The sequence below is a fragment of the Aethalodelphis obliquidens genome, unplaced genomic scaffold, assembly GCF_003676395.1.
Source record: "Aethalodelphis obliquidens isolate GAN/ISIS:26980383/991018 unplaced genomic scaffold, ASM367639v1 scaffold14, whole genome shotgun sequence".
In the NCBI taxonomy this organism is placed as follows: domain Eukaryota; kingdom Metazoa; phylum Chordata; class Mammalia; order Artiodactyla; family Delphinidae; genus Aethalodelphis; species Aethalodelphis obliquidens.
The window spans coordinates 16,370,486-16,397,140 of NW_020837958.1; the positions used below are offsets into that span (position 1 = coordinate 16,370,486).

The 26,655-nt window shown below is 33.9% G+C and overlaps 1 protein-coding gene across 4 annotated transcripts in view; it reads right to left on the bottom strand.

Moving 5' to 3' along the window:
* ELP4 (elongator acetyltransferase complex subunit 4) overlaps window positions 1-26,655 on the bottom strand; it is a 226,466-nt gene that overhangs the window by 115,145 nt on the left and 84,666 nt on the right. For all 4 annotated transcript variants that reach the window (XR_003434501.1, XR_003434500.1, XM_027115112.1 and 1 more), the window contains exons 6-8: window positions 23,490-23,574; window positions 18,791-18,979; window positions 1,288-1,396 (exon numbers count right to left, since the gene is read on the bottom strand). Coding sequence is in view for 2 of the 4 variants with exons in the window: in XM_027115112.1 (XP_026970913.1) it covers window positions 1,288-1,396; window positions 18,791-18,979; window positions 23,490-23,574 (383 nt within the window). In the remaining 2 variants the exon portion in view is untranslated. The remainder of the gene's footprint in view (window positions 1-1,287; window positions 1,397-18,790; window positions 18,980-23,489; window positions 23,575-26,655) is intronic.

Sequence of the window (26,655 nt, forward strand, 5' to 3'; positions counted from 1 at the left end):
CAAATCATTATGTTGTAGACCTAAAACTAATACAATATTATATGTCTCAATATATACCTATATCAAATCATTATGTTGTAGACCTAAAACTAATACAATATTTTATATAGTTTAATACAAATTTTAGAAAAAGAAAAAAAGGGAAATAGTTTAACCTTAACAGTTCTCTTCCTACCAAAGCAATAGTAATATATTAAATGAATTATATAGAGGGTTAACTTGGGCATACACCACATCCACACTTATGCAATGATCATGAGGCAAAGTATTTTATTTGTTGTTCACAGTTTATATTTTCTAGCCTTTTATAAAATACTCGATTGTTAGATCATGCTATTTTATTACTTTTTGAAAAGGTTTTATGCCAACTCTTTAAAGCCCTGGTGGTCATAAGTATCTTATAATCCTTTTGTTGGTAGCCTCTAGAAATTGCCACAGTCCTACAATCACAATCTTACACAATCTTGTAGCAGGCTTCAAATAAGCTATTCAGTCTTTAGACTAAGGTTTTCCATGGAAGTATAGTAGTTCCACAATAATAATAGCAATAATTAGTATTCATTCAGAATGATAAATAGGTAAAAATTTAGTATTCACCATACTCTATATTCAGCTTAGATCTAAGATAAGCATAACTACTAAACTTACCCTATTGAGACAGTTCTATGTAGGAACTTTTATTTTAAAAAATCCCCAAGTTAACCAAATGACTAAAATACTATTAAAAGTCAAAAAATATAAGTAAGAAGCCTGATTACTTGACCTGTGTTTATACTAGGGTGGTAACATTTTAAAACTTGCTAATAACTCTAACAACAAAATGATCAAAGAAAAGTCCTAATATAATAAAAGATGTTTACTTTCTGAAAATGTGACTGACTAAGACTTTTTAACTGTAATACAGTATGAATTTTATTTATCATACAGCTAAGCTTTGTAAAGTATAAACCACTATACATAGCTGTTATTATTAGAATTTATATAATATTTATTTCTAACATGGTTAATAAGTAAGACTGATTTCACAGCAACTTTAGGGACAAAATGTACATCTGACTGAGCCATGCCTTAGTATCTGGGTTTGACACCTTTCAAATAGCTACTATGCTTCTTAGTCATAATGTAGTTTGGTGACAAGCTGCCATGAAAGATTGGCCAGGAAGGAAAAAAGTTTAACAGATATATTAAAAAATAAAATTCATGCTACATGACAGTAGATATTATGACTGGACAAGATTCTTCCAGGCAATTGGCACATGCCCTTTTCATTATAAAGATGCTGCTTACCATGATAATCCTTATATAATGGGTTGGTTTCTTTCTCTGAACCAATAAATGATTCCAGACCAACTACTGTATCTGACAAGTTTGTAACACGAGCAATAATTGCTTTATTCTGTAAAACAAAGAAACAAAACACTCATGTTATATTTAAAATACACCATCTAGACAATGTCATTATGCCATCTCAATGACAAATTGTAGAGAAGATAGACTATCAAAATGGAGAAATAACTTAAAAGTTAAAGCTACCACAGGTGGAAAACTGGATGAAAAATATGGCCCATGTAGGTATGCTATTCTAATTTGAAGAGCTGAGGGGGCATACCTTAGTTTTCATAGAAAAATAGTTTTTCTCTTGTCTTAAGGGGCAAGGCTACCTTTATTTTCATATACGATTATTTTTTCAAATTACTTTACCCAGTGCCCATCGGAAAATCTGATAAACATCAAAATTTAGAAGCAGTATATAGTACAGTATAATGTATAAGGGAAGATCCCGCTAACATCTGTCAATTGGGACCATGTCCCAGCCTTATAATAGCTGAGGTCCTCTGTATCATATTAGAAACATGGAAGGGTCCAGCTAAGAGTCTGCAGCATGGCCAGCTCTGCAGTCTTCTATTCTCTCTTTCCAGATGCTGCTATTTGACTCTGTAATAATGATAAAGGCAAAGAAAAGATTGTAGATGACCAGCACTAGACTAGTAGCCTACCCTTTCCTTCCCAACACAACCAGACCTGAATCAAAAATACTGCTGAACAATACATTATAAAAGATGTCACATTTTAAATAGCAATAGTTCTAAAATATCCAGAATTTCATGGCTATAAAAAATATAATAATTAAAAATATAATCACAATAATCTGCAGGTTTTCTTGAATTATTTTATTTAATAAAGTTCAGTATTCCTTATAACTCCTGATAGGGTGATAGGTTTGAAAACTATTTTATAGGCTATAACACCTTAGAAAAATATTTGATCTGAAGATCAGGATAAGTTGAAAAGATTGTTGTTTATAAAATTTTATAATTTTGAAACTCCCATTTTATACACTGATATACCATTTTAAAACTAATCCTTAAAAAAAAGCATGGGAAATGTAAAACGGTCAAGACAATTTACAGTCTCATGTTATGTCCCCTGTTAAGAAAAGTCCAAATACAATCAAATATGTTCACTTTCTGAAAATGTGATTGACTATTGAGCTTACTGGTATTCCTCTGTTTAAGTTCTCTTGTAAAGATCGCATAAGAATGAAAAATAAAAGAGGGTTGGTTAATGTTAACTGACTTGGTTTGAAATACACAGTAGCCTCTGTCACTAAACATTATGCTGAAGTGACTAGTTAACTCACATCTAGGGCAGTACTTTGCAACTCCTCTGTAAGTAGAAATGCGTGTTATGAAGAGAATATTACAGCCTTTGAAATAGTGCTCTTAAAAGGAAGCAGCAAAAGTAATTACCCTTAATTGTCTTTAATACTTTCAATCACGGGGGGGAGGTACCAAGAATAGAAAAACGAACATCATTTGGAAATGCCTATTTTTTCCAAGGCAATTTTTCATTCAATGGTGAGAAAATAATCCAGATTGATCCCTTACTTTCAGTTCTATGCCACAGGGGATGGTCTTACTCCAGGAATAACAGGGGTTTCAAAGGCCATAAACATGCTCCTCTCAATATTTCTTTAGCCAAAGACCATTATATCGAGCTCATCCAGGTTGGGTTTCAGCCAGTTATTCTTCACCCAAACAAAAATGTCTGCCAGACATTCCAACAGCTGGGAGACAGTTCACAATGAGTCAACTTGAAAATGATTCATTGTGCTGAGTACTGAACAATGTTGGGGTGGGGGTGGGGTATGGCTGAGTTGGCTGTAGAGGGTGAGAACAAGTGGGAGATGAAGAATAACCATGTGGTTCTCCCATTAAGAAGGATCTTAGATAACAACCAGCAGACTCTTATCATTTCATTTTTAGGATAAACTCAACTGGGAAGAGTACTCCTGCCATGGACCCTCAGATGAACAAGCACTTATAAAGGCTACTGACAATATTTCTTAATCAAAAAGGTCAGATTTCCTTTTATCTATAAACAGAAGACTGAGTCTTTGTATCTAAATATCTGAATTTAAAATTATAAAAGTCAATTTTTGTTACGACTCAAATATCAGGATTTCGGTGATATAAACTAGGGCTTATGAATGACAGAAATTGTAACGTTTAAGTATGGAATTAGTCTTCCATTCTAGTAGTATATAAGCAAGGTCCTGTGTATTTAAATGGTCAACATGACATTTATTTCAAAGAAGGTTTCTTTCCTTAATTTAACCTTAAAATTGACTAATAAACCACTTAACATCCTGTAATATTTATCTACATTATAAGTCTTTTTAAGGTAATTTGCGGGAGATTAAAAATATCAATTATCCACCTTGCAGAGGAAAACTGATGAATTAATATAAAAGATCCAGACAGCCTAGATTTTAAAATCTCAGAAACTCATACATATATTTCATTTGTCATATTGCTAAGCTCCATAGGTTTACATGTTATTAACTACAAACGAAATTCTATCTTAAAAGCTTCCATGAAGTATCAGAACAAGAATAAACTTTTAATCATTACCATAATATAAGTTACATTTAACGGTGAGCTTACTGCTTTCTGCACAGCAATTCTAGAAAACAGTTTATGTAATGTGGCAAACCAGATTAACTGTGAAAGTTGTATAGATATCTGAAAAATGTCTATAAAATAAAAAGCACAGGAAATTATATAAGAATAACATCTAAGTTTCTGAATGAGATGAATTTTATCCTAAACTCATTCAGTCTTACAATTATTTGTAGGAGCATAAAAGATATTTGGGCATGTAAAGGTACTTACTTTTTTAAAAGTTCAAATAGTGTTACAGATTACTTCTTTACCTCCAAGATTCATAGGGAACGTGGTATATTGATGTAATCGCACCTTAAAACCACTCTTGTCAAAATGTCTTTCAAATCATAATATTAATACTAAATGGTCTTTTAGATAAAGGTAGGTAAATTTACTTAAAAGAATCTAAAATTAACTGCTTTTAAAAATCCTTAAAAGCATAATAATCACAATTCACTTTAGGAATAATGCACTATGGACAATAAATTGTCTTATTATAACCTGCAATGTTCAGAAAGCTTTAGCATAATGATTTTAGCAGAGGCCTGGAAACTGGAACTTCTATATTCTCATCTTAAGAGATTCTAAGTGTTTTTATGTTATTAGCCAAGATGCGAAACCTCTTTAGTCTACAGTATATGTATGTAGTTGGAAATGGAGAAGTAAAGGTATTTGTGCATCTATTACTTAGACATAAATTTTGAATAATTTTTGTGTTAAATTTGAAGTTGTTGCAATACAGTTGCCAATAGGAATATTTGAGTAAGGACATTCAGGATTCACCAGTATGAGTAAATTAATGGTTACACCACATGCATGGCATAATGACATCACCCAAATATATACAATGATACTGCCACTCTTCCTTCCTGCCCATCTGGATGTGAAAATCTAGGATGACTCAAAAATCTTTCTTATACTAGGCAAATCGCCCTTCAGTCCTGGGTGAAAGTTGTCAGCTCTGGATAGTAGCCAAGACATGACTAGGAGGGAAGCCAGGAGAGAGCCAGGGTCCAGGAGTTTTAAGAGTTTGCTGGCAATCCCAAATAGCATTGTATTAAGTTACATAAAAGGTTCTTAAAACTTTCTGTTGTGGTGTAATTTCTTAATTAATTACTTAAATTTAAATTATGTGAAATGATGTTGCAAATAAAAAAGGCAAATCGGAATGTCCAGTTGACTACCTTCTTACTCTAATTTTAATTTCACAAAAAACTTCACAGAGTTTTTGTTTTGATTGTTCCTTGTTTGGTTTCATAGAATGTTTCCTATTTACTTCTACAGAATGGTAACCTCTTTTTATTAGGATATGCCAAATCCATTAAATAGATTTTAAATAAAGGAAGGTTAATTTAATGCTATTTTCCAGTTCAAATCTCATAAAGCCAAAATTAAGAACTTTGTTAAGAGATAAAAATTCAACTACTGCCACAGGAAGCTCCCTTTGTTTTCTAATGAAAATAGTTGAGATACCTATTTAGAGTAACCAAGTAACAATGAGAATATATCAAAAAACTCTGAATATTTCCTTACTTACTTGGACTTAATTACCTCAACAATATAAACGATATAGTTTGTACCAATACAATATATACTTCCAGGAAAGATTTTAACAAGATAATTAAAAAGTAATTAACCAATCACTTAACTATCAAGAAGCTTGAAAGGAATAAATCAACTGACATAAAGCATTTGTGAAACGCCTCAAATTAGAATAAGTTCTTGGGTTACTCAATAAGAAAGACAGCAAACACACAATATGAAGGGTAGAGCTCCATCTGAGTATGGCACGCACATCAGATTTGGGACTACAATAGCACAAAAGCACTATCAAATTAATATTGAAAAGTTAAAGAAATATTTAAATTACTTTATGTTTGACCCTACTATGTGAAACGATGTGTGTGTCTATGGTGGGGAGGGAATCACCACAAGAAAAGCAAGTATTCTACTTAACAGCTCAAGTTATAATAACATTTTTTGAAAAATGATATTAGAAACACAAACATACCACAACTCATGACATTTTTTTTTGTCGTGTAATAAAAAAAACAAACTTGAATGAAGGGATAAATCTAGGGATATTTAATGAGGTATTTGTTTTTCCATGCTTATTAAGTTCTCTATTCAATTGAAATCAAGACTATGAAATAATAAAATTAGGGCTTCCCTGGTAGCGCAGTGGTTGGGAGTCCGCCTGCCGATGAGGGGGACACGGGTTTGCGCCCCGGTCCGGGAGGATTCCACATGCTGCAGAGCGGCTAGGCCCCGTGAGCCATGGCCGTTGAGCCTGCACGTCCGGAGACTGTGCTCCGCAACGGGAGAGGCCACAGCAGTGAGAGGCCCACATACCGCAAAAAAACCCCAAAAAACAGTTATACAGTTTGTAACTTTTTACATGCCTTCCCTCACCTTCCCAGAGTTGTCACTTACTTCTGTGGATTAGACTCTTATTTTACTAAAAAAAAAAATTGATAGTGGGGAGATAATTATATTCATAATTAATTTTGAGTTTAAGAAAGAATATAATTTTATCAAAATTATACTAATATATATTAATAATAATATTAACCTTAGTGAAGGTATTAGATTAAATCTTTCCAGATTTAATACTGAACTTTATTCAAAGTCACATACAATTTTAAAATATGGAGGAACTTCTGTAAATTAAAAAAATCCTAATGGCAACACTCTCTCAGTAGCATTGTATATTGATATTCATGTAGGGAAATCATAAAACAACATATTTCGGTTCCTTTTTCTAATGTTTAAAACATATCCACAAAGAAGCTAATGGTAAATATACCTACCTCAAGGGCAAAAGAAATTGCTGAGTATGTTGCCAAATACCAGGATTTTTACTAGGATTAAGCAATGGAGCCATATTTTTTGTTTTCCATCTAATCATACACTTGTTATTCTATATTTTGGTATGGAAATGTTGGTTTCTTAAAATTGAAGCATTTTTTAAAGAACACATGATGTTATTTTCAGATATATTATTTACATTTACCCTGGTCTCAAATACTACATGCTCTGCAGAACATTTGTTTACATCAGTTTTATTTTTTAGTAAGTTATTATATAAAACATTAAAAAAACTTACAATTCTGAAAACCCTTATAAATGGACTGAACAAAATGCTGTAATGAATAGGCTGAACAGAATAACAGCAAAATATTCATAATTAATTTGAGGCAGTTTTAATAAACTACACGTCATCTAGTTTCATATTATAGAAATTATTCCCATGGAAATTTACTTGTATTTTAAAATCTTTTATGGGTAACTTCCTAAATCAGAAATTTGTTGCTCACTACTTTATACATGAAACCCTTAAAATGCAACTCGCAGATGTCCAAAAGCTCACACCCTGCCTGGAAAAACGACTGCTAATATCCAAATATCAAACAGAGCATCCAGCTGATGTTTGCGATGCAGTGGTAGGTTAAAGATACTAAAATTTAAAATCAGCTTAGAATAATCCCATATTGAGTATAAAATTATAGCCTGTCATCAGGAACAGGCTGACAGAGCCAGGTCCAGATGGGAGACTGGCTGCGAAAAAGGCTGAGGCAGGTGGGAATATGATGGGAACCTGACGGAAGACAGGACTACTCCCTCTGCTGGCAAGGTTCTCACCTGCTTGAATTTTTAACTAATGACTAGCTTTCCTTCAATTATTTAAGATATAACCAACAAATTATGTAAGGTGTTCCTTTTTTAGTTGGCTGTTCTGTGCTTGCACATTTTCAAACTCATGGTATCCTATTTTTTCACCAGATTAATTTCTCAGAGATATAAGGATCCAATGTTTCACCAGGAGGTCCAATTATTCACTTATAATTTAATTGCATCATAAGCATAAACAAACGTAGAATTGCTTTTATAAATATTAGGTCTTTAAAAATTAAAAATGCTTCTGATTTATGTTTGTTGATATACATCTCTTCTGGAAGAAAAAATTTCTTGGGCTACAGACTTCAGAATCTCTTTCTCAGGCTCTGCATAATGTCCCGTAATGAAATAATATAGAAATGAACCATATAAATCAACTATACAGGGAACAAGGAAACAGCATGTCACAGCAAAACAGCATAGATGTACAGCGCCAAACCCATCTGATAATCTAATGATCTGAGTTTACAGATATTATGTACTAATATATAAGAAATTAAGAACTAATGTTTACACAAAAATTTTGTTAAATTTTACAGAAAAATTATTCAATATTTGATTTTCAATGTAAGTTAATAGCTGCAGCAAAAACATTTAGTAAAAATCTGTTCTAAGATTTTGGCCTACAACCAGAAGCTCCCAGAACAGGAGGGATCAGCTTTTTCACCCACTGTTCTCATCTGAATCCTGGCTTAAAAGCTATTCCAGCTCCCAGCTTTCCAGAAGGCTCCATCCCAGGAATCCCTGCCTGCCATTTGGTTTGCTGATTTTAATCTCTCAGGACTTTCTTACAGTGGCTCTACTATGCTGAACTGGCACTTGCTTCTAGAAGTGAGTTATTATTAAACCTGTAGGTCAATTGTGGCACTAAAAACTCTTCGGAAGCTTTCAGCCACTGTGTACAATTTGCTAGTCTAATTAAATATTAATTCTAAGTGTTACATTTTGTGGCTAAGAGCTTTTATTTTCCATCATCAGCCTGGAAGAGAAAGAGGTTACAAGGCTAATTTAATCTCTCTCCCGTCCTCCCCAACATTAAAGATTAACTACATAGGGTGTGAAAACATTATTAGAGAAGCAGGAACTCTTTATATAGTAATAATGATGTAATTAATAGCAAAGGGCTAAAAAATAATGTTAGGATATAATATATGACCTGGTACTTAAACAGCTTTAAATTATAATTCGTTACAAGCATGTTTTGTCTCGATATTAAGAAATAAGTATCACCCTTCTTTGAAGATAGTAATCATTCTTTAAGGGAAGGTATGCATCTAAGTATATAAATAGGAATAATTCAAAATTTGCATTTTCTTATAGGTGTTTTTCAGAAAGCTTGTAACACCCAAGATAAAAAGCTTAGTAATTCTCTTTGTAAAATAAATACAAAATTAAGTAAAGTTGTACTTCTTTTCTGTACACAAAAGTGATGCAGTAGAGGAGAGTCTATAATAAAAATAATGTTAAAGATCCTTCCCCTTTTTTTCTTCTATCATGTTCAAGGAGACGAAACACAGAGTCCCTCCCCGATTCTGCTCCCAGAACAGTTGTGTCCATGCCTGGACATTGGGCATTATAAAGACTATGCAGTCCAGCAGCCAAAGATTCCATATGCCCAAACAGATGACTCAATCTCCATACTGTGATGAGACATTTCTCTATTTCTATCATTGATATATTTGAAAATTTTGGCTCTAAATAGTACTTTACCAACCATCACCACTACTAGGAACTATATAGTATGAATTGCCACATGAACCAAAACTTCATAATTTTAGGGAAAGCAAAAAAGTATTTAAAGTCAAAATTATTTTTCATTGTATGCCTTATCAAATACGATTTGGTTAGATTAATTATAATAAAAGCTTTCTAAATGACTCTTTTTACTTTTGAAGACACACATGAATCTTACTGACAGTTTTAAATATGCTACCCTTATTTAATATGCATATTTACACTATGACAGAATGGCACATATACTGCTCCTAACGCTCTACGTAGACAGAAACTTATAAGAAATTTGGAGTTTATTTGTGTAAAAACTTTCAAACATCCTGGACCAAGAAAGTAAATTAGAAATATAAGTATAATGCATACAAGCTAAGATTTGATTTAAAAAATTAATCAAACACTAGATTGTGTAATATGAAACAGAAGAAAAAAACACTGGAACTATAAAAATTTATAAATCTAAGCATATAGGAGCAGAGTTGAAACACAGTTCTATTATTTGTTGTTGTAAAGAAAAACAGACTCTGTTTACACCCAACCAGACTTGTATGAAGTTACTAAATTTCCAAAGACTGGAATTTGACAAATATGGTAAAATTAATATGGCTTGAATATGATTCATTTCATTAAAAATAATTATTTATTTTTAAACTTTTAAAAATGTTAATTTTTTGCAATCTATATCAGAGTAGTTGAGAAGGTCTAGAAAAATTAAGGCAGATTCTTAATTGAGAATATGAAAAACTGATACCCAGAATATCCAACGTTATCCTTTAATAATTGATAGTCGTGATCAAGAGATTGAATCTGTAATTTTCAGCCTTAAATATTTGTAACAAACTGTATTTAAAAAGACCATTTCAAATAATAATTCTCCTTAATAAAGTACATTTTAAAAGACCATTTAAGATAGATTAAGTTATAAGGCAGAAGGTGTTGTTATGTTTTCCTATAATGATGCTCATATCAACAATTAGAAAAACAATATTTTCCAGAATTTTATAGTTGTAAACTCATAAGAGTCTGTTGTTCCCTTACCATACAATTATTCTTAGGTCTTGTTTTAAGAATAAAAGATTTCACACTGAGAGAAATTCACAAGGCCACTGGAGTCCACATTTCATAATCCTATATTAGTGGTTAGTTCTATAGCTGTCCATTGCTTGCCTTAGAGTTTAGCTGCTAAAATACTCAGCATGAACACAAAAGTTTATGGATGTGAAGAGGTTTGTTCTGAATTTCTCCACACTGAAACATACTGCATCATTTACTTCAGTGGCTTCGAAGTTTTCATATATTAATATTATAGAGGATTGATTTGAAAATATATCAATTAAAATAACACACTAAAACTTCTTTCAATTTTCAAGAGACATGTAACAAGGGTCTGTCTTCCTGCTTTTCTTCAGAAAATGATTTTTCCTTGGTATAAGGTAACTAATGCTGGTGATAGTTTTCTTCAGTGAGGTAGCTGGAGGCGGGGGGAGGGTGGGGAGGGAAATTCCACAGATAAAATTGTTGGAAAATAGTGGTTTATGATAAAAACTGAATAGGGTTATTACTGACGAAGTGCCAGTGATGACCAATAAAAATGTTATAGGCCAGTTACAAATCTAAAATCTATTCTGAATAAAAGAAAGTTTAAATAGTTTACCAACTAATGTTCTATAAGCAAATACATTAAATGCTAGCAATACAAAGAATTATTGTAGAATGAGAAAAAGTTATTTCATATTTTATCATCAAAAATGTCAAGAAAAAAAAAGTGTCAAGGAAGTTTTCACTCCTGCATTATTATAGTTAAGGAGAAATTTATTGGGTTGTTTATATTTAGAAATTCCTTAAAAGTATAGATTATGACAGCTTGAATAGATTAGCAATAATAAAAAGTAAATTTTCTTTTTGAAAGGAAAGCTGTGAGAAAGGTATAGAAAAATAACCTTTCCTATTTTAATTACCACTCTAAGTGCTTTAATATTTATTTCCTGACAGTTTCAGGTAAAAGTGTTCTCAATCAATAAAAAATACAAATCGAGAACAACCTGTCACATATTGTGTAAATAAAATGCATAAGCTAGGGGAAATTTATTTTCCTTTCGCCTCGCCAATATAATCATAATAAGGCATGAAACTAAGTTTCTATTTCCAAAAAGAATAAATGTTATTGGTCACCATTTTTCTTAAGCAGAACTGTCACTGATAATTGCAAATAAAATTAATTTAAAAGGCACAAAATATTTGTATAATTTGCAAGTGGATGACAAATTTTGCTAATAGTAAGCCAGTTCTCATTTATAAGACCAAAAAACATTAGAGTTTCATATATTGCTAGATACGGAAATCAAACAGTAACCAATTGTAACAGCTTCAAAGTTATCACCGTGTAAAAAAAGCTCGTTAAAAAGTTTCAAAGGGTGTACAGATATTTGTGTTTCTAACAGTAAACAGGAAAAAAAGCAGCTGAAATATAACAATCTTTAATATGGAAATTTATACTTAAGATTTTAAAAGTTGAAATAATATTCTCATACTTAAGATAATAGGAAGGAAGAGTTTCAAGGTAGGGTTTTAGTTATTTTTCTTAGATGTAACTTTTCCTCTTTCTTTTTCAATCCACTATAATCTTCACTCGACAACAGTTTTGAACAGTTGAGTTGTGAGAATGTGAGCAGCTGCTGTTATTATAACTAAAGGTCTGTCTACTGCTTGAGTCTGAGAGACCACATGTTCGGCTGTCCTCTCATCTTGCCATCCTCACCAATTAACTATTAACATGGAGGGCTGTACACATGCTCTTGGGGGCTCTTTAACAGGCTTCTTGGCGAGTGGAACAACTACACAGCAGGGATCTGGGAACTGAGTAATGCCGGAATATAGGGGAGCCGTCCATAGTTCTGCTCCTTCTAATGACACTTTGCTCCACAGTTCAGCATGTAACAAAGTCTGTATTTAACTTGGCCATTTTCACATACATTTTTAATACAGTGTCTTTGGGCAGATACTAAAACTATATTCTAGCAAGAGAGCAGATGAGTAATAATACTACTTCACAGGGAAAATTGTTTAGGACTATATATGCATACATATTTTAAGACATTCATAATATATTTGATGAATAATTTTAGTGTTTTCAGCAAACAGATATTTAGAATTTATTTTATTCATTTGTTTCAATGTATGCTTGTTATTTCCTGTGCTGTGATGAAAATAATCTCTAACCCAAAGGAAATAAACTATTTCAAGTTCAAAGTTATGAGGCTGAGCAGAAAATAGTTCAAATGCAAATTTTAAAATAATTCTTTTCCACTCTACTTGCAAAAGTCTTATTACAACAGTAAGTTAAAGTCAGTTTCGAATCTATGTCATTATTTTCCCTATTTTAACTTTTCCCCCTCTTTGCAATTTCCTTAACTATGTGTTCCTTCTCTACAATGAAATTAAACATGGGAAGCATGCCAAAAGTACAATAAAGGGTAACTAATCATTACTGTACAGGTCTGACAGAATGCTAATAACTAAAGTAAGAACACTGATTGGCTATTTTTTTTGAACTTCATGCAATCTTTATTTATTTATTTTTAACATCTTTATTGGAGTATAATTGCCTTACAATGGTGTGTTAGTTTCTGCTGTATAACAAAGTGAATCAGCTATACATAAACATATATCCCCATATCTCCTCCCTCTTGTGTCTCCCTCCCACCCTCCCTATCCCAACCCTTTAGGTGGACACAAAGCACCGAGCTGACTTCCCTGTGCTATGTGGTCGCTTCCCACTAGCTATCTATTTTGCATTTGGTAGTGTATATATGTCGATGACACTCTCTCACATCGTCCCAGCTTACACTTCCCCTTCCCCATGTCCTCAAGTCCATTCTCTATGACTACGTCTTTATTCCTGTCCTGCCCCTAGGTTCTTCAGAATCTTTTTTTTTTTAGATTCCATATATATGTGTTAGTATACGGTCTGTTTTTCTCTTTCTGACTTACTTCACTCTGTATGACAGTCTCTAGGTCCATCCACCTCACTACAAATAACTCAATTTTGTTTCTTTTTATGGCTGAGTAACATTCCATTGTATATATGTGCCATATCTTCTTTATTCATTCATCTGTCGATGGACACTTAGGTTGCTTCCATGTCCTGGCCATTGTAAATAGAGCTGCAATGAACATTGTGGTACATGACTCTTTTTGAATTATGGTTTTCTCAGGGTATATGCCCAATAGTGGGATTGCTGGGTCATATGGTAGTTCTATTTGTAGTTTTTTAAGGAACCTCCATACTGTTCTCCACAGTGGCTGTATCAATTTACACTCCCACCAACAGTGCAAGAGGGTTCCCTTTTCTCCACACCCTCTCCAGCATTTATTGTTTGTAGATCTTTTGATGATGGCCATTCTGACTGGTGTGAGGTGATACCGCACTGTAGTTTTGATTTGCATTTCTCTAATGATTAGTGATGTTGAGAATCCTTTCATGTGTTTGTTGGCAATCTGTATATCTTCTTTGGAGAAATGTCTATTTAGGTTTTCTGCCAATTTTTGGATCGGGTTGTTTTTTTGATATTGAGCTGCATGAGCTGCCTGTATATTTTGGAAATTAATCCTTTGTCAGTTGCTTCGTTTGCAAATATTTTTTCCCATTCTGAGGGTTGTGATTGGCTGTTTTTCCCAATCTAAGGGAAATAAATATTTTATATACTTTTAATGTAGTGTTACTTTATATAATATATTCAAATAAAGGTGTCACACTTCTATTATCTATAGATGTTTAATTATATGACAAAATTTCCAAGGATATCAAACTGCATTTCCATTTCCTGTCAGAGTCTACTTTACTCTCAAATACCAAGCTCAAGCATCCCAAATACGTACATATATTGATCGTCTGCTCCATCCATTCTATCTTTCATATTTCTGAAGAAACTCCAGGAGGATGGGACCTTGCTTGTCTTGTTCACTACTTTAACCCCATGGATGCCTAGAATAGTACTTGCCATCAATATTTGTTGATTGAATAAATTATTCAATCACCATTTAAACCTTGACTTAGAGTCTTCAGGGAAAGCACTGGTCATAGTCGAGAGGAAGTTGATGTATGATGTTAAAAAGAGTCATGTTACAACAGGTGATGTTACTAAGACTTCAATGGCCATCTGACTTCAGCCAAGGTTCCTAACCTGTATAAGCTGTGAGAAGATCCTGTCCAACCTGTGAGAAGATCCTGCCCATGTTGTTCATAAAAAGAGGCAGAAAGCTGAAGATTTCTATTACTTCAACAGACTTGTGTACCTTAGTTTTTGTAGCCTGATCTCTGTTCAAATTCTCAGTTTTGGAGGTGTGTTTAAGTAACAATAGTGAAGGTGACAATTGTTGACATATAATGAGTGCCTACCATGTGCCAGCACTGGGTGAGCACATGTTATTGCTAATCCTCTGAAGTTTTACAAATGAAGAAGCTGAGGCTGAGAAAGTTAGGACTTGACTAAGACCAAATAACTAATTGGGTCTATCTCCCTCCAAAGCCCAGGCTCTTTCTATCATTGAATGCTACTTTGTACACAGTCTGCTTCTTGATTTTGACCCTATTTTAGTACTTCCATTGAATAAGCAGCAGAGCATGGGTTAAGAGTATGGTACTTGGAAGGGAAACACTTAGATCTAAATCCTGCCACTCAAGTAGCTGTGTGATCTTGGGAAAGTCACTTAAATTTTCTGTCCCTTTTTCCTTATCTATAAAATGGAAATAATGATAGCACCAACAATATAGGATTATTATAAGGATTAAATGAGTTAATATTTGAAAAGATCTTAGGACTGCAACTGGCCTGTAGAAATCACTGTGTAAGTTTTTATTAAACAAACTCACAGTTCCCTGGTTCTGTGTATGCATATGTCTTTGGTTAGCTTTGTAAGCATACTGCTTCCACTTCTTACTCTCTTTTCTTAGCCTAAACATTGTGATTTTCCTTGTCAGTCTTTAAGATTTATTTAGAGTTTTATCCACTATTTATATCATGACTGGTTTAAGCAAACTGTTAAGTTTTACATTTTCTTCTAAGTATTTTCATAAAAAACCAAATATATGGTCAGATGTCATGTTCAAAGAGCAAGGGAATAATTTATTTGTTTTTTCTTATAGCTCCACTGATATTAGGACCAGAAGACTACTATACGATAGCTAGGCAAAATTGTCTAGGGAAGAGACTGTGGTATAAGGTCACCAAAGTCTGACCTTATGTTCTCCTATTTCCATTTCAAAATAGTCTCTTTACTGGTATTTTAAAAAGCAGAATTTAAATTATATCTTTTTCAGTTTTACAAGAATTCAAATATATCTACAAAATACCAAAATTCAAATACTGCTTAATGTTCAGTGGTGTACATAGGATGATTTGAAGTCTTCTGATAGTATTACTGCTCTTCTCTTACACAGAGGCTAGAGGAATCACTGTCACAAACATTCACAATAGGTTTGGAATCTCTTCTCTAAATAATAATGATGATCACTACCAAAATGGCCTTAGAAATTTTTTTCTTTCTTTTCTTTATTGCATAGGCACCTTTGTAATAAATTTTAAAATTACATATATACATATATTTATTTCATAATTATTTTGGTTCTTAAATTTAGGTCTTTGATTCATTCTGAATTAATTTTTGTATATGGTGTGAGGTAAGGGTCCAAACTTCATTCTTTTGCATGTAGCTATCTAGTTGTCCCATGCCATTTGTTGAAAGGTTATTCTTTTCTTATTGAATGGTCTTGGCACCCTTGTTGACCACAGATGTATGGGTTTATTTCTAGACTGTCAATTCTATTCCATTGTTTTATATGTCTATTCTTATTCGAGTACTCAAGTACTCCCTGGAGACCTCCAAATTTCAATTACATCTGCTATATTTCTGTTAATATAATTAAATGTAAAGTTCTCACAGACCTTTGGAGTGTCACCAAGCATAGTCCTTGTTTCTCTGATTTGCTTGAATATGTTATTTAAGTTCAGACCCCAGTTGTGAAACAGGGATAATGCTTAACGTATCCAAGGACAGGAGCTTAATTCAGATGAACCCTTCAAGTCCTTTCTATTTAGCTCTAAGGTTAAAGATTTGAGATTTACTAGCTTTGAAAGAATGAGTTCCAGAATACAAATCTGTTAGATATTGTAGTAGAACTTTCCCATAATATGGTTCTAGATTCTGATTTTCTGGGTTCAAATTATGATTTCTCAAGAATTTAACCTTGATCTAATTTCTGAATTTCTCTATACCTCAGTTTCCTTATATGTAAAATGGAGATAACAGCATTTACATAAAAATTCTATAAGAATTGTTAGGTCCTGACTTAGTGTTTTTTATTTGCTAGTTGCTCTCATTATTGTTATAATTGCTACTTCTTAGAGAAGTAAACCAAAGCTCAAAACTTCTCTGCTATAATCATTCCAAATCAAAGTGTTTTAGTATGTACATTAGAAAAAATGACTTCAGTGATTTAGTACTTTGACTTTCACATTCCATTCATTGCAGCAGGTATTTCAGTTATATTATTTCTAGCATCATGTTATAGTGTATGTATACATATATACATACATACTGTGGAAACAGTCCCAAACTTGCCCCTTGAACACTCTTAAGAAAAGAACTTGTTTGAACCAATGAGAAAATCTTACAAAGACCCCTCTTTCTCTGGGGAGGCTGGCCTCTTTTTATGAGAGTGTAACTTCAGGAGAAATATATATAGAAACCAGGAGGGAAGATGGGGACTAGTCCTATTCAGATCAGTTTTTTTTTCAATTTTTTTTTACTGTGGTAAAGTACATATAGTGTAAAGTTTACCATTTTAACCATTTAAAAAAATAATAAATTTATTTATTTATGTTTGGCTGCATTGGGTCTTCATTGCTGCACATAAGCTTTCTCTAGTTGTGGCGAGCGGGGGCTACTCTTCATTGTGGTGGCTTCTCCTGTTGCAGAGCATGGGCTCTGGGCCCACAGGCCTCAGTTGTGGCATGCAGGCTCAGTAGTTATGGCACGCGGGCTGTAGAGTGCAGGCTCAGTAGTTGTGGTGCATGGGCTTAGTTGCTCTGCGGCATGTGGGATCTTCCTGGCCCAGGGCTCAAACCCATGTCCCCTGCATTGGCAGGTGGATTCTTAATCACTGTGCCACCAGGGAAGCCCTTAACCATTTTTAAGTGTACAGTTCAGTGGTATTAAACACATTCATAGGGCTTCCCTGGTGGCGCAGTGGTTGGGAGTCCGCCTGCCGATGCAGGGGACACGGGTTCGTGCCCTGGTCTGGGAAGATCCCATATGCCGCGGAGCGGCTAGGCCCGTGAGCCATGGCCGCTGAGCCTGCGCGTCTGGAGCCTGTGCTCCGCAACGGGAGAGGCCACAACAGTGAGAGGCCCACGTACTGCAAAAAACAAACAAACAAACAAACAGAAAAAACCACACATTCATAATGTTGTGCTACCATCACCACCAGCCATCTCCAGAACTCTTTGCACCTTGTAAAACTGAAACTCCATACCCATTAAAATAATAACTCTCATTCTCTCCCACCCCCAGCACCTGGCAACTACCATTCTATTTTCTGTCTCCGACTACTCCAAGTATGTCATATAACTGGATTCACAGTATTTCTCTTTCAGTGATTGACTTATTTCACTGAGCCTAATGTTCTCAAGATTTATCCCTGTTGTAGCACATGTGAAAACTTCCTTCCTTCCTTTTTTTTTTTTTTTTTTTTGCGGTATGCAGGCCTCTCACTGTTGTGGCCTCTCCCGTTGCCGAGCACAGGCTCTGGACGCGCAGGCTCAGCGGCCATGGCTCACGGGCCCAGCCGCTCCGCGGCATGTGGCATCTTCCCAGACCGGGGCACGAACCCGTGTCCCTTGCATCGGCAGGTGGGCTCTCAACCACTGTGCCACTAGGGAAGCCCCTTCCTTCCTTTTTAAGGCTGAATAATATCCTGTTGTGTGGATATGCCACACTTTGCTTATCTATTCATCTGTCAGTGGACAGTCAGGTTGCTTCTACATGTTAGCTGTTGTGAGTAATGCTGCTATACATGGGTGTAAAATTATCTCTTCAAGATCTATATTCAGATCAGCTTTATGATCAACGACAAGATATGACAGCAAAATCAACCTCATGTCACAATGATACTAGCAAGTTCACAATAAATCAAAGAAAAAAATAAAAAAATTAGTGAAGATGAAATTACCACATACTCACTGTATATTAAAACCACAAGTACTAGAGAACTGAATAATCTAAAAGACATCTTGCTGCTCCGGCATTTCAAGCATCTGAAGTCTCTTTTATCCAAATGGCACATGAAAATAATTTACCGGATTCATAAAGCACTTATAAATTGCTCTTCACTATAAACCACGAGTTAGGAGAAAGTAGTTTTGGAAAGTTCTTACCTGGATAAGGTGTGTTGGCACTGTGATGATACAGGCTGAAAGAGAGCTTCGCAGGAGACCACGGAGCATATAGAGGAACTTTGTAAGACTGTGATTGCTGTCACAGTTTTCTGTCCAGCAAATGTCATCTCCCCACAAAGGTGAACCAAGATTCTGGATTCCTATTCTTAAAATGTTTTTCTGTTTTTTCTAAGGGAAAGTGAGAGGGAGGTAAACACATTAAGTTTTATTAAACAATAGGATACCTACCTCTTTTACTTTCATCTGCTGGTTCTTATTTTTATTCGAAACAGATCAGGGAGATAATGTCAACAGATGTAGTAAAAAGTTTTATGTATTATCAATAATAAGGCAATATAAAGGAAACCTTTTAGATTACAAGACTATAAAAAAATAGCAGAACTGTTGTTTTGTTTTTTCTTTTGGAAAATTTGAAGAGTATCACAAGCCTCAAGCTTTTGTTTCTAAATCTTAACGGTGACTAAGAATTATGTTTGAGGCAATTAAAGTAATACATAACAAATCATAGGTAATAATAAAGAGAATCTAAACTAGAATGCTTACAAACCATTCTTACAAAACTCTGTAAGTCTTTCAATAAACTACAGAGTGCTCACTATTTCTCAGATAAATTCTATCATGTCCACCGCCTACTATTTTGTTTGAAAGAAGTTTAAAAATGTGTTTTTGGGGGTTTAGCATTTTACACTTGCCTCTATTTTTTCTTCTTGAAGCTATTTTTTATGATAATAATTTGACACTTTTAATAAAATTTAACAGGTGAATGTTTGGAACTTGATCCCATTGACATTAAGGTCATAATAATAGTGAATGATATTTCTTGGGAAAAGAGTATTGAAAAACCATTAAATAAAACCTAAAATGATTGTCAATAAATGTTTGCCAGCAGATGTGTTTATAATAAATTCTACTGTTTGGGTTATTCTAACTGAACAATGTTTTGCAAATGCTTTCCTTAGCAATTCAGCAAAATTTCCAGGCAAAGGAAGGAGCTCTTAGCAAAACCTGGCACATGGAAATAACTGGAAAATCATTATTACAATTCTAATGGGGAAAATAAGACTATTCTCCCAAAGCAAAGATTTGGAACATGCCACTTTAGATGTGATTTCTGATGAAACAAGATCCTAAAATATATATATCACTTGCTGTTGCTACAAAATACCACTAATAAAATTTATTAGCCAACTAGTTATTGCCCAATACTATATATATATATATACACACACACACACACACACACACACAATATATATATATAATATCTCCCTGATATTAGACATACAAGTGATTTTTTGTATTCCTTTTCAAGTAGAATTTATTGACAAAAGAAAGTAGGGAAAATGAATAAAACGTTGCAATGTTAGAAGAGGAAAGACTACGGGGACAATAGTAAGATGGGTAAGATACAGACTTAAAGTCTGCGTTGTGCAACTAAGTAGATGTATGATTTTGGGTAAAACAAGTAATTACTTAGGCCTTAGTTTTCTCATTTCTAAAATTAAAAGGATAGAACATTGCTGTATGAGACCATATAATTCTTCAAATATATAAAGTGACACAAAGGCCTGGATAAAACTGCGAGAATGAGATTTTAAAAAGAGGAATTTAGTCTAAGCACATTTGAGAAAAACTTTCTGACTTCTAGGGCCTAAAGCACAAAGACAATAATATCAAGGCAGTTGGTCCAATTTTCTTTTCTGGTTGCCTTGAGGTTATGATGACAAGCACCTAAGATACCATATGTGGTGATCCTCAACAGTCCATAAAAATTATTTTCTTTTTATTTCTGCATTACTTGAATAAAATGAAGTAATATGATGTACCATGGTATATGTTAGAAGTATAAATAAATTTCCAAAGAGTTCCTATATCTGTGAAATATGATAGGTTATTCATTTTTATGTATTACTTAGAAACTCAGAATTTAAACAAAATGGCAAGATTAAGGTTCATTTTTCTCATCCTTAAACTTGTTATCTTATGAACTGTAGCTGAAGTTAGATTCCTAACAGAAAGAGCAACTTGGAAAAAAAAGAGAGAAAACTCCCCCCCGCCCCAAATCTAGATATTAGAATGAAATCTGATGGTAAAAGGAGAGCAGCCTCATATTGTTTACCTTGTCAACACTTCAGAAACTAAAGGTCAGCTGTATTTTAACCCACAGTCACCATTACCTACTACTGCTGTATCAAAAAGTTTACACAAGTTCATAACAAAAATGCTGTCAGGTGCAGAATCAGGAGAACCACAGTTTAGTGACTTTGACAGTTACACTGATATACACATATAGAAAGGATAAAAATATTAAAAGCCAGAGAATGAATGAGTGATAAGATATTTAAGTGAAGTATGTACACAGCACATTAGAACATAATTGAGCATAATACTTCAACCCAGGGAATACATTTATATTTTTAAAAATATGACAGTATTGTAAAAACAAAGGCTGAGTTACAAATTTCCTGTGTTGTTTGGGACGTATAATTCCTTGCTACACCATATAATAATGGGGCATACTGTAATGCATAATAAAATTAAAAAAATAAATGTTTGCTGACAGCTGAACAATAAATATATTCCTATGAGAAGATCTAAAATATTTAATCTGGTACTTTAAGTAAAATCAATGTTCAAATTTCATTTATTGTATTATTTCTTAGATATCTGAAAATCAAAAATTAAAAATAAAATTATGACAGCGATTTGTAAATGTTTCCACTCCAAGTATCTTTATGGATGAACTACAATACTTTACTTACTACTGTTATTAATTATATGGTAGTATATAATATTCTGTTCCTTAGAGTCTATTTCTATTTGTTGCCTCCAACTAGTTTATTTCAAAATGTAGTGATAGAGAAAGTAAGATGAAAATATCCTTTTAAAAAGTAGGATTTATTTCAGTGTCAGAATATTATTTTGACCCGGGAATAATATTTTTTGAAGTAGTTCCTGATAGATGCATTTCTGTGGCTTCTGGAAGTAATCTAAAGTTTCTGAGGCAGATTTATAGACTAGGTAATTTAGCAAATGATGCAATCCATAATTTAAAAATATGGGAATTCATTAACTATATTTTAGTTCTAATAAAATTGGAAATATATATTTATAATAACTTATTGGTATATTTAATTTAATTAAAAATTTGTTTTTAGCATTCCTGGTACTCACCATAAAAATGTCTGTCTCAACCCTGTTTAATCTTTATGAAGGTCAAAAGTTATAGAACCTCTGGTTCAGAGACCCAAACCAGTTTGTTGTCTATCAATATTCATGAAATAAAATATTGTTTACTGAAAACAGTGTTGATTCATAGTCAAATAAACACGAAAACAAACCTTTCATTCTATTCCAATAATAGCTTTTTAAGGGTTCTTCGGATATGTGTGTATACATATCCATATATGTCAGTATAAGGGTATCTCTTTGTTACTGCCTTTGCTTTTTTGCATTCTATACAATTTCTTGCTCTTAGAAGATGTGTCATCATTCTACAAGAGCAGCAGCTCTGCACACTGTACCACAGGAACTGTTATGACATGCCTGTTTCCATAGTTACCAGAGCAAGTGGGGAGAGGTGTCTGTCAGGGACCAATTACCTCTCCAGACGGGCACTGCCACCAAAGAGAAGACATGGTGCCCATAAATCTTAGCTAGGACCAAAAATGGAACAACAATGAGCAAAATAAAACTGTACTAAATACCAAGGGCCATCACAAAAACTGTAACATATATGAAAAACCATCTATAAATGAATGTCTGTGCTTTGCCATACACACATAAGTATTTTCAACCTGCTATTAAACTGATGATTGAAAGAAATTTTAAAAGTATTTATTTTGCTATGGACAAAGTGTTAAATATAGCAATAAAGCTTATAAGAATATTTAAAAATCTATGATATAAATTAAGAGCAAATGTAGTTGATAATGCTGAAAGTAAGACTTTTGGCTTTTTTGTCTTCTTCAGTAAAAATAATGGTGCTCTGGAAATAATTCTGCTAAAATAATATAAATGAAATGCAAAACTTTTAGCAGCAATAGCAATTAAAATCACTGAGGAAGAATTGTGAAAGGCATGATATCTGGAAATAAAATTTCCCTCATTTTGTTTAAGTTAAACTAACCGGAACATTTTTAATAGTAGGAATCCAGAGGAAGTTTTTAAAAATAGAGCTACAGAGAAATAGTTAACTTATAAAATGTTTTAATGTAGCAAATAAAAATGATCTTTTATTCAATGAGACAACTCAAAGCATAATATAATAAATAAAATCTTGAAATAATTAATTCTTACGCATAAGATAATTTAACATTAAGGCCTAAATGACAGAAATACAAAAAATTTCAATAGAAGAGTACAAGTCTTGCAGATTTAACAGTAATTTTCAAACTGTGGTATTTATTAACTCCAGGTACTACAAATACATATTTAAAAATAATGTTGACAATGTATGTGAACATCTTATGGGCATCCACTGAGAACTTAGCTAAAATTCTAAATACACATTTACAGTCAAACCAAGGCTGCCCGTGCTCTGCTTATTTACATCCTCTGTGCTTAGAAACAGCTTGTTCGCTGTTGATTATTCTAAGACCTACTGGGTCTACCCCTAGAGAGTTTAAAAACAGCATTACATACATGATTATAAAAAGGCTTTGAAGGTACTCAATACCTGGGGATTGGATCCATCGAATCCTTCCTCATAAATGACGTTCTGGATAAACTGCAGCAGCTTTATGTAGCCATGGTTCAAAGAACTGTTGATAAGAAGTGGTTCAAATGCATAAATAAGCTTATTACACAGGAAATACAAACTGTAAGCTAAAACTTTAAATAAATAACTAAAAGATATACATTTATGAGACTATACTTAAATATAAGACAAAACAGTATAAGGCATTCTAAAATAAAAAGTCAGTACATCCATGGAATAAGTTGCAATGCCCTATATTAACTAGCTCAATGTTCTTGACATCATGGGAAGATAAAAATCTGTGGAGACTGAGATGACTTAATTATGTCAGGCTTAGTTACCTCCAAGAAAATTAATGATTTAATGAAGCAACCTAAAAGATGAAGCCACTATAGCTTTTCTGGAGTAATCATAGATAATTAACACATAGTTAATGAACTGCTATGCCAAGTACACCTGAATCAATGTCCTGATCACTTGAGCTCATCTTCCATCAAAGTTTTAATATTCTTAGAACAAATCGTTAATAATAATATTAATTCAAAAACAACTTTTTAAGAAAAATGAAGACAAGTGAATATAAGTTCCACTTCTGTCTGTAAAAAAAAGACAATAAGACAAATGTATGAATTTAAGAAGATAAACTGTTTCCCACATGAATATTAGCATTAATGTTACTATTTCAAAATATTTTACAAGTGCTATGAAACATAACAAAAATTTAGTAAGAGTGAAGAAAATCTGCTTTAACATTAACTGAATTTAAGATTCTTCATAATGGACAACCTGTGTGCTATATCTGAACATTAAATGTCATGATAACGAAATTCTGGAAAATTGCAATTTCATCGAAATTGAAGTGCCTAATACTGTAAAAGCTGCAGGTGATTTTAAAAATACAAAAGTATTGGGACTTCCCTGGTGGCATAATGCTTAAGAATCTGCCTGTCAATGCAGGGGACACAGGTTTGAGCCCTGGTCCGGGAAGATCCCACATGTTGCGGAGCAACTAATCCTGTGTGCCACAACTACTGAGCCTGCGCTCTAGAGCCCTTGAGCCACAAATAAGCCCTCGTGCCACAGTTCTTTGTTTTTTTTTTTTTTTTTGCGGTACGCGGGTCTCTCACTGTTGTGGCCTCTCCCATTGCGGAGCACAGGCTCTGGACGCGCAGGCTTAGCGGCCATGGGTCACGGCCCCAGCCGCTCCGCGGCATGTGGGATCTTCCCGGACTGGGGCACGAACCCGTGTCCCCTGCATCGGCAGGCGGACTCTCAACCACTGCGCCACCAGGGAAGCCCCTGCCACAACTCTTGAAGCCTGCACGCCTAGAGCCCATGCTCTGCAATAAGAGAGGCCACTACAATGAGAAGCCTGCACATCGCAACGAAGAGTAACCCCCGCTCGCTGCGACTAGAGAGTGCCCAAGTGCAGCAATGAAGACCCAACACAGCCAAAAATAAACAAATAAATTTATAAAAAAGAAAAAAATACAAAAGTATTTGCTTTACTGTGATCCTAAGTAAAGTGATCATATAGGCAGAAGTGCCTGACATAAAGAAAAAAGGAAATATAATTTGAAGCATTCAGGTAACATTAAAGAATGTAAGTTAGGAAATGTAGCAAACTGCTTAAATTAATGTGTGCAAATCAATGGCAAGTGGTTCAGCAAAAAATATATGCACATCTCTGTAAACATTTTATAGAACAGTCACACCCAGCCCAAAAGTACCTCTCTAACAGCAACGAAAAAAGAAAACCAAGAGAAAAGAATGGTGTTCTGGGGGCTTCCCTGGTGGCACAGTGGTTGAGAGTGCACCTGCCGATGCAGCAGACACGGGTTCGTGCCCCGGTCCGTGAAGATCCTACATGCCACAGAAGCGGCTGGGCCCATGAGCCATGGCCGCTGAGCCTGCGTGTCCGGAGCCTGTGCTCCGCAACGGGAGAGGTCACAACAGTGAGAGGCCCGCGTACCGCAAAAAAAAAAAAAAAAAAAGAATGGTGTTCTGTGCAAAACAAGTATTACTCCAATTGAAGGATTTGGCAGTACAGTTATTTCTCATATGCTTATTTCTCCATTTTCAATAAAAATACAATGGATTTCATGACATTTTTCTACTTTTGTGAGGAAATGTGTCTATAAACAATGATATTCTGTAAGGACAATGATGTGACTATTTCACATCTTAACACGTATTTGTCCCGGCCAGCTCAACTTACAGAACACAGCGTTGCTGTTTGAACACAGCAGATTCAATCCCTATCTGGGTCAGTTAGCTTTGCACAGGGGCTAAAATCTGCTCCAAGGTCCCAGATTATGAAATGAATTCCAGCCAACCATTTGACGAATGTCATATGGGTTAAAGGAGGGTGGATCAAAAACATATCCAGTGTATCCTAATCCACCAATAATGAATCGACCTAAGACCATTATTATTTCATATGTTCAAAAAGTTTCTTAAGCATTTTTCCCTCTGCCCCCCAACTGTTCACTAATAAAATCTGCCTTAAGTATTTGGTAGTAAATTTGCTATCTAAAGGCATACTACTAAATACCACATACATAAATTACTTCTTAGCTTTTTAGTTGCCACCATTTATCCATTTCATCTTTTCACAGACGGTTAAGATAACTATAGTAGGTCTAAGATTCTCTTCAATGGTTTGGGGGCAGTTGTTCTCTTGATATGAGAACAAAAACAAGACAAAAGCGAAATACGTCTTAGTCTCTTTCCTATTTCACATTGACATAAACAACCCAATCACTAACAGTGATTAGAACTTTATAATAAAGTAAATTTTCTGATCTAGTTAGATTACTAGGAAAATGAACACTTTGATGACAAAATAAATGGGAAAAAAATCAATATTTATGTATACTGAGACTATTCATTTTTGGATACATGGGATTAGAACTTTTAAAACTGAACTAGTTTATATGGTATTAATATTAAAATACTAAGTATTGTTAACCTCCATGAGATAAATTTCCTTGTCAACAATATTTATAGTAATATATTTTTTTTGCTGAAAATAAATATCTTGTCACCTAAATCTTTTTTTTTTATTAAACCCCTTTAATTTTGAGGATGTTGCCTTTTTGTTTGTTCAGCAGTCCAGTAACTCATAAAACAGGAGTTGTCAAGA